Source organism: Bos mutus, chromosome 8 (genome assembly GCF_027580195.1).
Source record: "Bos mutus isolate GX-2022 chromosome 8, NWIPB_WYAK_1.1, whole genome shotgun sequence".
In the NCBI taxonomy this organism is placed as follows: Eukaryota; Metazoa; Chordata; class Mammalia; order Artiodactyla; family Bovidae; genus Bos; species Bos mutus.
In genome coordinates, this window is record NC_091624.1 from 40,227,824 (window position 1) to 40,241,298 (window position 13,475).

At 43.4% G+C, this 13,475-nt stretch overlaps 1 protein-coding gene across 1 annotated transcript in view; it reads right to left on the reverse strand.

Annotated features, from left to right (window-relative positions):
• Nucleotides 1-13,475, reverse strand: part of DOCK5 (dedicator of cytokinesis 5) — a 204,452-nt gene that overhangs the window by 161,179 nt on the left and 29,798 nt on the right. Inside the window, exons 3-4 of the mRNA XM_005903060.3 lie at nt 8,706-8,761; nt 5,356-5,452 (exon numbers count right to left, since the gene is read on the reverse strand). Coding sequence (XP_005903122.2) covers nt 5,356-5,452; nt 8,706-8,761 — 153 coding nt within the window. The remainder of the gene's footprint in view (nt 1-5,355; nt 5,453-8,705; nt 8,762-13,475) is intronic.

The window sequence follows — 13,475 nt, forward strand, 5'->3', positions numbered from 1 at the left end:
TCAGGGGCCGTGACATCTGGCCCACAAGATGCAGGCAGTGTCCCAGGAGTTCGACACAGATTTTCCCTATTGAATTCTACAGCCAATCTGCAATGCATGTGGAATATATAATTACCGCTGAGGCTGAAGAAAAGAAAACTCAGGAGGTCCAAGGATTTGCCCTGCTTTGTAAAATCCACCAGTGGAACACCAGGAATCAAAATCTCTGCTCTCAGAATCCATTCTTTTCGTTTGTATTATCAGCTTTGTTATTTTTTCTGAATACAGTAAAAGTATATATACCAAGTAAGGGAGCAGGAAACGGCAACCCGCTCCAGTATTCTTGCTGGGAAATCCCATGGACAGAAGAGCCTGGGGGGCTACAGTCCATGGAGCTGCATTAAGAGTCAGACATGACTTGGCAACCAAACAACAAAGGGAGCAAGTCAGAACTTTTTTTTTCCTGGCCACGTCATGCAGCTTATGGGATCATAGTTCTCTGACCAGGGATTGAACCCAGGCTTGCAACAGTGAAAGTGTGGAGTCCTACCCACTGGACCACCAGGGAATTCCCAGCAAGTCAGGATTTAAGAAACGGCTCTCTGTCTGCCCCAGTGTTGCCATTTTACCAGGCAACCACTTCCTCCTTCACCATGCTCCCTCCTTCCCTGTTCAAGCTCTGAAAACACACCCAGCACACGGGATCCCGCTGAGGATCAGCAGTGCAGGCAAAGCACACCAGAAACTGCGGTAAATTTGCATGATACACTGGCATGCTCCCCCTTTCCTTTCTGGAAAGATCTCTGCCTCGGGACTGGAACCTAAGCTAAGGAGGCTCACAATTCTATGGGGAGAGACACATAGCCTGGTTACTGAGAGCGCAAGGCCACACCACCTAAGAGGACAACACAAGCCAAAGGAAGTGGCCTTCATTTGGGCGGGGAGGTGTGGCGCAGAAGGGAGCTTCAGGGTCTCCAAGTCAGGTCAAAGGAATGCCAAGCCAGGTTGTCCCACAGGAGGACAACCAGGACGGCAGCTACTTCCAGCTAAAACGTCAATACGCTCATGTCTGGAACTTCCCTCATGGTCCAGAGGTTAACACTGGGCCTTCCAATGCAGGGGGTGTGGGTTCGCTCCCTGGTCAAGGAGCTAAGATCCCACATGACTGGCAGCCAAAAATCAAAACATAAAACACAGAAACAATATTGTGACAAATTCAATAAAAGCTTTAAAAATGGTCCACAGTAAAAAAAAAAAAAAAAAAATCTTTACAAAAACGGTCATGCTCACCTTTGCAGGGTCCTTGATGGTTTGTCTGCACAATATTTCACAGCCACCCTCTTTTTATGCCCTTATGACTCTATGGAGTCAGCAAGGCCCATTCTACATCATTTTTACAGAGGGCCCCTAATTCAGCAGACACATGGAGACTTGAAGCTCTAAAACCAGGGTCAGTCACAGAAGAGCCAGGATGAGAAAGCAGGCCTTCTAATTTCTAATCCCCATCTGTCCCCTACAGCTTTCTTCTTCGCCAAAGCACACAAGGAAGATAATTAAAAGAAAAATCAATAAATAATATTAATACAACAAAGGAGAAAAGAGGGAAAGAGTGGGAATTACCACTTCTTTCTAGTCTGAATGAATGGGTTCCCCTTTCCCTAGCACGGCCATCCTCCCACACTAAAACGTATTTATGGTAATTTCACAAGCTTACAGTTTGAATGCTAAGAAGAAACCAGAATTATACAAACATCTTTCCTTTCTAGAATAATTACATGGCTGGCCTTAATCTGGTTAACAGACTGCATTTTCCTCTCACTTAAGACACTATATCTACCTCCTAATTTTCTCATGAACTGAGGCTGAAAAGAAGAGAACTAAGACATGTGTCACAGAGAAATGCAGAGGTTCTAAGATGTTCTTAAAGACACCAGAGAGAATGCCTAGTTTCATAATCAGTGGGAGAAAATGCATGCAAGATAGAAGTGCTGATGTGTTTTAGTAAAATCTGTATTTATCTTTACACAGACTGAAGGAACTGACACAGAATCAGAAAACACACACGGATAAAAGTGTAGGGGTGTGTATGTCATGAACGTGCACATGTGGATGTGAGCACACTTGCATGTCTCAGAGTGTGTGGGGGGAGTGGACTGAAAGCTATAAATTTGGGTTCCTTTCCCTTTTTTCCCAGTGAAGGCTTGCTATTTGAGGCTTGCTACTTTGACATAAAAGATTTAAAAAATTTTTTATTTTATATTAGGATATAGACAATTAACAATGTTGTAATAGTTTTAGATGGACAGTAAAGGGACTCAGCCACACATACACATGTATCCATTCTCCCCCAAACTCCCCTCCCATCCAGGCTGCCACGTAACATGGAGCAGAGTTCCCTGTGCTACACAGTACGTGTTGGTTATCCATTTTTAAAAGAGCAGTGTGTACATGTCCATCCCAAGCTCCCAAATTCTTGAGAAAGCATTTCAGAAATTCTGCCTGAAGTGAACTGTCAATGCTTTAGGAAGGGACGGGGGGGGGGGGGGGGTGGGAATGGAGAAAGCCAAGATTTCCATTTGAAATGGATCATCTCTGAATGGGTGAGCCTTGTTACCAAAAGCAGGAACAAATTCTCAGCCTTATCAACTGATGAAGATTCCCAAACTGAGTGCCTTTTAGTCAAGCAACTGCAGCTATAAGTCATCAAAAAATATTCACAAATAATAAAATAATTATCTTATGAGAGTCAAATTAAGATGGGAAACGTGCTGATCTCCAAGAAGGGGGTGGATTTTTTTTTAACTTAGAACCCCAATTCTGCTATTAAATAGTGGAATTTCCACACAGGAAGTTCCTCAACCAGAGCTTAAGAGATCTGGAAGCCCAAATACATGAACCATGTATCTTCCTCTCTGCCTCACTTACTTCTCATTTCTGGTCAATAGCAGACTCAGCACAATTACCTGTGGACATGGACTAGACACAGACAATGAACTCAAGCATGAGAGTCGTCTTTCAGCAAGCAGAAATGTCTAGTTCATCCCATGTTTGTACATTACAGCTATAAAAATCTCATTTCCCAGTACTTACTAGCTAACCCGTATCACCACTCACCAATTTCCAGAAAGAATCGGTTAAAGAACTAACTCATCCATCAACCTCGTTACATCCTCCACTAACCAATCAATTAACTGGAACGAGAGAGTGTTTTCAATAGAAAGACAAGATGATCGATGGGGATCAAAGGGCTTAAAACAGCATCTCTCTCCTCTCCTAGCTTGTGATTTAAGGACTTATAGGTCAGCTCTCTCCTGGGTGAAACATAAAGAGATCAAAAGATCACTTGCATTACAAGGCAGCGTGCCCCAGGGGCCAGATCGACTTGGCAGTAAGTGCTCCTGGTCCAGGAGGAAACATTATGGATTGATGGGTTTAGAAGACACATTGTGAAGAAAAAAAATGACTTAAATGGGGCCTTGAAGGATGTGCTGGCAGAGAAAAATCAGGTGCTTTTCCATAGAAGGGGCTGGTGATTTCTACTGCATGTCCATCCTATACAACCACAGCCCTGGGAGATGAAATATCTCACACTAACTCTTAGAAGTTAGGCTGAGTTTGATTCCTGCTTTTAGTACTGAGGGTCTAGAGTGAGGTGCTCTCAATAACTTAGTAAGACTGGCTTTTGAGTTAAAATGCAGAATACACACATGACTGAACAAAAACCAAGATGAGCACAGCTACATAAAAAAAAAAAGAGAGCGAGACTGCCTCTCAGGCACTGAGCCGAGTTCATTACCTCACTGATGTCATTCACACATACGGGAGTATACACTGCTGAGAATTCTTAGCCACGGAAGTGTGGAAGATGCCTACAGAAGGCAAAACTTAGTGACGCTTACCCATGAAGCCTACAGGAAAGAGGAAACTTTAGGAAACAGTGTCTGCGCATTTCAGTGTTGAGCAAGAGCATCCTCAAGTGGACACGGGTGCACCCTTGCTGCCACGAGACTCAGAGTTCTTGGTCTCCTGCAAGATGGCTGCCCCAGGTGCTAGCCTGATAAATATTTTTTCTAATATACTGACTTGCATGTGGAATCTTTAGTTATGGCATTCAAACTGTTAGTTGCAGCTTGTGGGACCTAGTTCCCTGACCAGGGATTGAACCCAGGCCCCCTGCATTGAGTGTGTGAAGTCTTAGCCACTGGACCCCCAGGGATGTCCCCAGCCTGATAAATATTAAGTGCTAAATTTACTTGTCTTTAAATACAGCAAAAATGTCAAACTTTTTTAGCTAGGCAAAAATTCGTAATTTTCTAAAATATATATATTATCCATACTATATATGTATGCAAAAGCTTCTCTACTATGCTTGATAAAGGCTTGAGAAAGAGCAACTACAACAAAGAAAAAGAGGGAGAAATTGGAAAACATAAACTAAATGAAATGGGAGCACCGAATATGTAGACTTACCTTGTCTTGATTACAAACCCACACACCCAACTTGGGAGGATGGTTTATGAGCGAGTGAATGTGCTGGTTTCTGTGTCATTTCCCACTGACCTGGCCTGTTAGCATCCTGACGTCAAGCCATTATTGTGATCAACAGTACTACGAGTTGGCCTCAAAAAGAAGACTCTTTAGAGCATGGTTTACCATGACCCACATTTAAGCATCGCTAAGGCACACTGGACACAATAGGGAAAGCCACCCTCATGGGAGCCCTCAACATGGCTGAGCACTGACAAGTGCCAAATGCTTATTCACTGGGTTAGATGGAAAGGCTAAGAGCATGTCCTCCAATTTCTCCACTGATATTTTTAGTTGCTCAGTCATGTCCAACTCTAGGGGACTGCATGGACGGTAGCCCACCAGGCTCCTCTGTCCATGTAATTCTCCAGGCAAGAATATTGGAGACACTCTCATCTCCAGGGGATCTTCCTGACCCAGGGATTGAACCCGGGTCTCCTGCACTGTGGGCAGATTCTTTACTGTCTGAGCCACCAAGAAGTCCTCCAATGATCAACTGGCGATACTTACATCTACTTTATAGGACTAGGATTGCTGTGACGATGAATAGTTCCAAGCACTTAGAAAGGATGATGGATTTGCAGTTGTCATCCTCATAACATTACAATCAGCATGTCAACTGGAAAAATACTAGCCTAATGTCTTATGGGCACTTCCTCCACCACCTGTATCCTCAGCCGCCCTCCTCCAGGAAAATGGAAGTCTGCAGGTTATCAGCCATTGTACTGTCCATGTAAGATGCACTCACTCCACATACAGAGCTAAGGAATGGCTGACCTCTTGTAGCAGAACAGATGGGCTGAGGGCCCAAGAACAGTGCCACCAGCTCCAAGCCTGGGGATAACTCACCACGTACAGCTTGCGCCAGATGACAGCCCATTCCCGCAGTGTGGAGGTAAGCTCTTGCACCAGGGGGAGCTCCCCAGGAATCACGGTCTCGTTCTGCCTAAAAAGAACAGATACAGGCTCCCTTTACTCCGGGGGGATCATCAGTGATTTTCCTGATGGACGTCATGATCCTTAGAACTCAAAGATGGACATGGGTTTGGCTGGTCTTGAAACCAAGCAAAACTTGTCCATTTAGGGGAGCTCTGGCAATTTTTATCACATCTAGCATTCAAGAAAAGAGAAAGAGCTTAACACACGATGATTCTCAAAATGAATTGTGTCTACAGTGGAATGGATATGGAGTCCAGCCTCTACTTTCTCATTTTTTTTTTTTCGTTTTGCTTTGTTTTCTGGTATTTTTTGTTGTTGTTGTTGTTTTTTGGCTACGCTCCATAGCTTGGGGGATCTGAGCTCCTGGACCAGGGACTGAACCTGGGCCCTAGCAGTGAAAGTGACGAATCCTAACTGCTGGTTGTTGCTGTTCAGTCACTCATTCATGTTTGACTCTTTGTGACCCCCTGGACTGCAGCACACCGGGCTTCCCTGTGCTTCACTATCTCCCAGAGTTTGCTCAAACTCATGTGCATTGAGTCAATGATGCCATCCAACCATCTCGTCCTCTGTTGTCCCCTTTTCCTTCTGCTCTCGATCTTTCCCAGCATCAGGGTCTTTTCCAATAGGTCAACTCTTTCCATCAGGTGGCCAAAGTATTGGAGCGTCAGCCTCACTCCTTCCAATGAATATGCATGGGACTGCCAGGGAAATCCCTCTATTTCCCCATTTTGAATCTTTCTAATGGCACCCCACTCCAGTACTCTTGCCTGGAAAATCCCATGGACGGAGGAGCCTGGTAGGCTGCAGTCCACGGGGTCACGAACAGTCGGACACGACTGAGCAACTTCACTTTCATGCACTGGAGAAGGAAATGGCAACCCACTCCAGTGTTCTTGCCTGGAGTATCCCAGGGACATCGGGGCCTGGTGGGCTGCTGTCTATGGGGTTGCACAGAGTCGGACACAACTGAAGCGATGCAGCAGCAGCAGGAACCTCAAGTACAGTAAGTCCCCTACATACAAACCTTCATGTTGCGAACGTTCAAAGATGCTAATGTGCATCTGGTTCCAGAAAGGAACCAGAACCTGTGCCGTCAACATCAGGTGTGACTGAAATCACAGTTTGCTCTCTGTCTCCTGCTGCTGCTGATCTTTCATCTCTACCTTCTCCCTCCTCCTCTCCCTTCTCCAGTCAGTAACTCTTCTTACCTGTTCACTCAATGCCAGCAGCTGTATGCCAGCTATTGTACTGGACTACTGTACTTTCCAAGGTACCGTATTGTGAGATTTAAAATGTTTTTTGTTTGCTTTTTATGTATTATTTGTGTGAAAAGTACTATAAATCTGTGACAGTACAGTACTATATAGCTGATGGTGTTAGTTGGGTACGTAGGCTAACTCTGTTGGACTTATGAGCACGCTCCTGGAATGCAACTTGTTCATATGTAGGGGACTTACTATACCACGTTAGGCTAGCTTCAGCAATTCCCAGGGATGGAAGCCTAAACTGAATCCTTTCGCTGGTTCTGCCAAGTTGCCATTTTATTAGTGAAGGTGGGCAAGTGGAGGGGTGTTCATGGCATAAGGTCCTGGGGCTTGTAACCTCACACAGGGCCTGCTGTGGGATAGAAGTGGGGCTCTCTTTTGCAACAGTGCTTGGTTTGCTTCTCATCTGCTGGCTACCTGCACAGAAAACGTACATATACCCAAATCTTCACTTACTCACAGTGGACTTTTAATACAAGGCAGACGTGACATTCATGCACGTAAATCCTGTCTGGTATTTTTATGATTAGCAAAAGGAAAGAGTGAAAGCAATCTAACAAATGGGGATTACTGGTGGAATTTCCAGACATCAATAAGAATACAAGATGCCCCATTAGGTTTGGATTTCAGATGGATTAATTTTTAACTCTAAGTATGTCTCAGGAAACACATGGGATATGAATGTAAATAAAAATTACTTTTTACCTGAATTTCAAATTTGACATTCTGCATTTTACCTGGCAACCCTAGTTATTGGGAACATGCCCCAAACTTTGCCTTTCCTCCAATGTGGCCATGGCTAGTGATCCTGGAGGCTGCCCAGGAACAGACCATCAGAAGGATTTTCCAGAGACTTCCTTGTGGTCCAGTGGTTAAGAATCTGTCATTTAAAGCAAGGGGTGTGGGTTCGATCCCTGATCAGGGAACTAAGATTCTACATGTCCCAGAGTGTAACCAAAATTAAAATAAATAAAACTTGCTTCTGCTTTTCTTTCTTTCTTTTTTTTTTTAATTAAAAAAAAAAAAAGGCAGGGGGAAGTTCTCCAGTAGCGGCAGGACACGTGGTTTTGAGTCCTGATTGTGTGTGAATTTGGGCACATTTCCATCTCTCATCTATAAAATGATGGTGTGGAATTTAGGGCTGAAAATGTTCTCTGTGGCTGTGAGCTAGTATGCCTCTGTGACCCACTCCTTTCTAACAGCCCTGGAATTCCTGCTCCAAGCTTTCTTTATTCCCTCCTGATGCTCCTGCCCACTGACTCACCATCAATGAAGTGAATTTTCTCTGCAGAGCACAATCACACATACTAGTTAGTTCATACAATTTTACATCAAGTTCACAACCAGGGACTTCCCTGGTGGTCCAGTGGTTAAGACTCTGGGCTTCCACTCAAACCAGGGGTTGCTGGTTTGATCCCTGTTTGGAGAACTGAGATCCCATATCATATGCCATGCGGTACAGCCAAGAAAGGAAAAAATAAACAAAAAAGTTCAGGGCCAATGTGGGGCCAGATTTGTTTTCTCTGATTTGCAGGGGGAAAGCCCCAGGTGCGCTGACTTGTCCAAGGTACAGAGATAAATAGCACAGGTTGTAGCTTGGTCACCTGTCATCCCCCAAGGTTCCCAAAGAGAAGGTTCTCAGGTCTAATGGCTAAAGAGTACCAAACGTTCATATGTGTGTGCGTGCATGCGTGCACAGATGCACACAGGCATAGTGAGCAGTTGGTACAAGAAGAAGATACAGGCCCTCTATGTTCATTCATTATCTGCCTCCACTGTCCCAGGGAAGGATGCAAGGGAGGAAAAAATATCCAAAGAGAAGGCAGAAGGAATGATATCAGGAAAAAAATCCCATTTCCCTTTCATCCAACAAATGGAACTGATGACCTGAGACAAATAATGCACAAAATGATACCTTTCAATTTCATAAAACCTATAATGATATTATACCTTTACCTCACCTGTTAGGCATTTTCCTATGTTAGAACTTACCCGCGGTCTTCCACAGTGGCCTCTTTCAAATGGATGTACGTTTCAGGGAAAATACCCTGTGGAGAGAAGAACTTGGGTTATGCGGCCATAAAAATCCCAGTCCAATATTACTCTGAGGAAAACATAATTCAAAGAGACACACATACTCCAATGTTCACAGAAGCACTATTTACAATATAGCCAGGACATGGAAGCAACCTAGATGTCCATCAACAGATGAATGGATAAAGAAGATGTGGTATACCATGTACAGTGGAATATTACTTAGCCATAAAAAGGAAAAGTTTGGGTCATTTGCAGTGATGTGGGTGGACCTAGTGTCTGTCAAACAGAGTGAAGTTAGTCAGAAAAACAAGCACACATATTAATGCATATACGTGGAATCTAGGAAAATGGTACAGATGAACCTATTTGTGGGGACGCAGATGGAGCAACATGGTGGGGGGTGGACTGGCAGAGGAGCATTCAGACACATACACTCTCATGTGATATCTAGTGGGAACTACTGTAAAGCACAGGGAACTCAGCTTGGTTCTCTGTGAGGGCCTAGAAGGGTAGGATGGGGAGCAGGGTGGGAGGGAAGTTCAAGAGGGAAGGGATATACGCACACATATAGCTGACTCTTGTTATACAGCAGAAAATAATACAACATTGTAAAACAATTATCCTCCAATTAAGAAAAATATCAAAAACCCCTCAGCTCACAATAAAGAGCACAAACAATGGCAAGTCAAGGAGGGGAGGGGCAAGGGCACCAGGGCAACACCTACAGTTTGCAGTCAAGGTCGTAGGCTGTCAATTACATAGGCTGGCCACCTGAACGAAAGCAGGGCTGAAACACTGAAAACATATAACTGAATCCTGGGGTTCAGAGAGCTTAAGATAAACACTTTGTAAATAAACAGGCAAACATGCCCAGGGTCAGCTCAGAGCATTTATAGATCCTGAAATGCCTCCAGATTCTACACAACAGGAGGTGCTTCTCTTAAAGGGTTTCAAGTAATTAGTAGATGGAGGGCTATGTACTTAGTGGTCCAGAAAATTATGGTGATTTTCTAGGCCCATTCCTCTCAGCACTTTACTTAAACAAAATGCATGGAATCAATTAGGCTTGGTTATTTTTAGCCTTTTCCAGTCTCAAACTGCTCTCCATTCTAAATCCCTAAGAAGCAATTTGATGTCGGTATTAAGACACTGCCTGTGGGAAAACTATGCCTAAAAAGACCTAAAAGAAACCCTGGAAACTGGTCAGGAGCAATCTGCAAAACTGTAGACTGGATCTCACCCACAGGAAGTAAGCCACGGATGTGAGTTTTCTTAAAACCAAAAGCTCCTGCTGTTCAACTGTATGACGTGCTCATCAATAAGCAGAAACACTGGCATTCAGAAAGGCACCGCTGGTCCCTACTTTACGTACTTTTCAGGCCAGACAAGGAAAGGTACTGGACTAACCAGAAAGTTCATTTGGGTTTTTATGCCATCTTACGGAAAAAACCTAAGTGAACTTTTTGGCCAACCTAATAGAAGAAGCTGTTTAACAAGCACCATTGGCTCAACTTGCTTGTAGCCCTGAGCCTGTTAAAACTGCAGCCATGTGGACATGGCATGTCAGGGGTAGCTGACCACAAAGGTGGGAGAGGGGCAGGCCACGCCCTGGGGACCCAGGTCAGAGACGCCCGTGTACTCAGTGATCCTTATTCGTTCAGAGCCAGAAAAACGAGTGCATTTCCACCAGGGTTGGTTGTGCATCTAGTTTCGTGTGCTACGTTTATCTGAGCAATTCTCTCCTTTCTCCCTTTTAATCCTCTGCCAATAAAACAGGAAAACAGCATGAAAATTTGAGACTATGCTGCTCCCAGCATTGGTGATGACAAGGTAGATCCTGCCACTGCCTGAGGCAGAAGCAGAATGGCCATCCTTTCCCTCCAGGCAGGAAGAACCAAAAAAACATATAAAGATACCTGCCCCTCCTCACTGTGAGAAAGGAGCAGGCATAGGGTACATGAGTGAGAAAGCATAATCCCAATCTTGTTATAACTGATAAAGACCCAGAACACACACAGAGACAAGGTAACACCATCTCTCTCATGACAAGGACAGGATTCAGACTGATTTTGGAAAACTGATCACAGAGTTAAACACTAACAAAAATGCACTGTGTGTGTAATTTCTTTGGGGTTTGATTAATGGGTTTCTGAAGCTCCAGGTCAGTCTTTAGGATGCCGAAGGAACTTTGGGTGTGTCTTCCTTCTGCTGCTGCTGCTGCTGCTGCTGCTAAGTCACTTCAGTCGTGTCCAACTCTGTGTGACCCCATAGACAGCAGCCCACCAGGCTCCCCCCGTCCCTGGGATTCTCCAGGCAAGAACTGATGTAAATGTTTTGTTGATCCCTATCTTTGTGGAGAACCAGACTGCCTGCCCAGTGCTCACCTTGAGGACAGGATGCTGAGTGAAATAAGCCAGACACAAAAGGACAAATACTGCCTGACCTCACTTGTATGAAGGTCTGAGAGTAGTCAGATTCATAGAGACAGAAGAGAACTGGGGTTACAAGGACTGGGAGGAGGGAAGAAGGGGGAGCTTATATTAAATGCTTATAGAGTTTCAGTTTGGGATAATGAAAAAGTTCTAGAGATGGTGATGATGGTTTCACAACAATATAACTATACTTAATACCCCTCAACTGTACATTTTAAAAGAGTTAAGGGACTTCCCTGGAGGTCAGCTGTTAAGACTTCATCTTTCAAGGCGGGGGTGTGAGTTCAATCCCTGGTCGGGGAGCTAAGATGCCACATGCCTTGTGGCCAAAAAATTGAAACATAAAACAGAAGCAATATTGTAACAAATTCAATAAAGACTTTAAGAATGGTCTACATTAAAATAAATAAAAGAATTAAAATACTAATTTTCTGTCAAGTATACTGTTTAACAATAAAGCTGTCCAGAACTCATAAAAATGTGGTGCACTGAATAACAATGAACCATTCAAAGTAGCAGTTAATCAGGAGCCATATTTGCAGGTTTAAAGGAGATGTGAAACTGTTGGTCCCAAGGAGTATTCTTGCAGAAGATTTTTCAAATCAAGAAGATAAAGGACTGATTAACTTTCATACACCTAAAACCTGATGACTGCTCTCTGAACAACAGGGAGAAATCCAAAACAGAAACATTTGTAACGTAAGTGGTTTATTTTGTAATGGAGCCCTGGGTTGGATCCCTGGGTCGGGAAGATCCCCTGGGGAAAGGAATGGCACCCCACTCCAATATTCTTGCCTGGAGAATTCCATGGACAGAGGAGCCTGGCGGGCTACAGTCCATGGGGTCGCAAAGAGTCAGATATGACTGAGCGACTAACACTAACGCAGGCAGCAATCATAGCAGGTAATTTGTACTGTGCATGCAGACATGATGATTTTCATATTAAGAGTTATCTATTTTGTTGCATTTCCACTGTTACTTGTAGGCATCATCGTTCCATGGTAGCATTTGTCCACTTGCAGCCATTTAATTGGTCTTGTAAATCTGAGACTATAGGCTTACTTTTTTTTAAATTTGTTTAGTGATTTATTTTAGCTGCATTTGGTCTGGGTTGCAGCACTCAGGATCTTTTGTTGCAGCACAGGGGCTTAGAAGCCCCACGGCATGTGGGACCTTAGTTTCCTAACCAGGGATGGAACCTGTGTCCCCTGCATTGGGAGGAGAAGTCTTAACCACTCGACCACCAGGGAAGTCCCTGTAGGCATTTTCCTATGCCATTCTGACACACAGAAAGCCAGAATAAACCTAGGTAATATGTTTCTGATTTCCAGCCTCTCTCCATTTTGTTTTTGCTTTCTCAGGGCAACCTATCCACTCGAGTTTAAAAAAAAAAAAGAAGAAGAAGAAGAACAACTAATGATTTTGTAGATATTACCCTTATCCTTACTTCCCCAATCCTGCCAGGATCAATAACCAGTTTCTGCAAATCTCTTGGCTTCTTCCATTTGCAAAACCACTAGCTTGTTTTATCACCATTCTAACCGATTAAGTCTGCTTGTAAATAACACCAGAAATTTCCACTGAAACAATAGGCTTTTCAAATAGCTCTTCCCCTAAAGACTGACAAACAAGGAGGCAGCATTAGGACAGCATTTCAACTAGGCTGATTGCTTCATGAAGGGGTGTCAAAGTTGAGCATAATTCATAACAGCTGACTGAATTCTCTGTTTTGCTTAGATCTACCAGAAAGATATTTCAACTTATAAGTCAACAAGTAAATGCATGGCCTTTGTCTTATTATTTCGCTGAAGTACAAAGTTTAATTATCAAGAACTGAGAAAAGCTCTTACTGAAATAATTCTTCTCAAGAGTGAGACTGGAAGCTTAAACGGGTTTTAAGAATATGAATACAAAAAATTTAAAAACACGAGACTTTGTCATTTAAATCCTAGTGAAGCACTCCAACTTTCCAAAGCAGACAACAGATGGATTCTGGTGTATTACGACATCATAAGATGCCTCAGAGATGCTCCAAAGAGTCTTACAGACTGCAGACAAAGAAAGGGAAAACTGTGGTCTGGGACCTTGTTTCAACAGAATTCACCTGCATCAGTTAAAAATATAAAATTCTGTTTGGTCTTAAAAGTTCATATGATCTTATCCGAGAGTGGCTTTTTATGTTTTAAAATTACTTAAAAAAAAAGGATTGGTGATTAAGTGACTTAAGTATTGCTGCTCTTGAAATTTAGAACTTCAAAATTATTCACTTTAATCCTGCTTTGAAAAATAACTC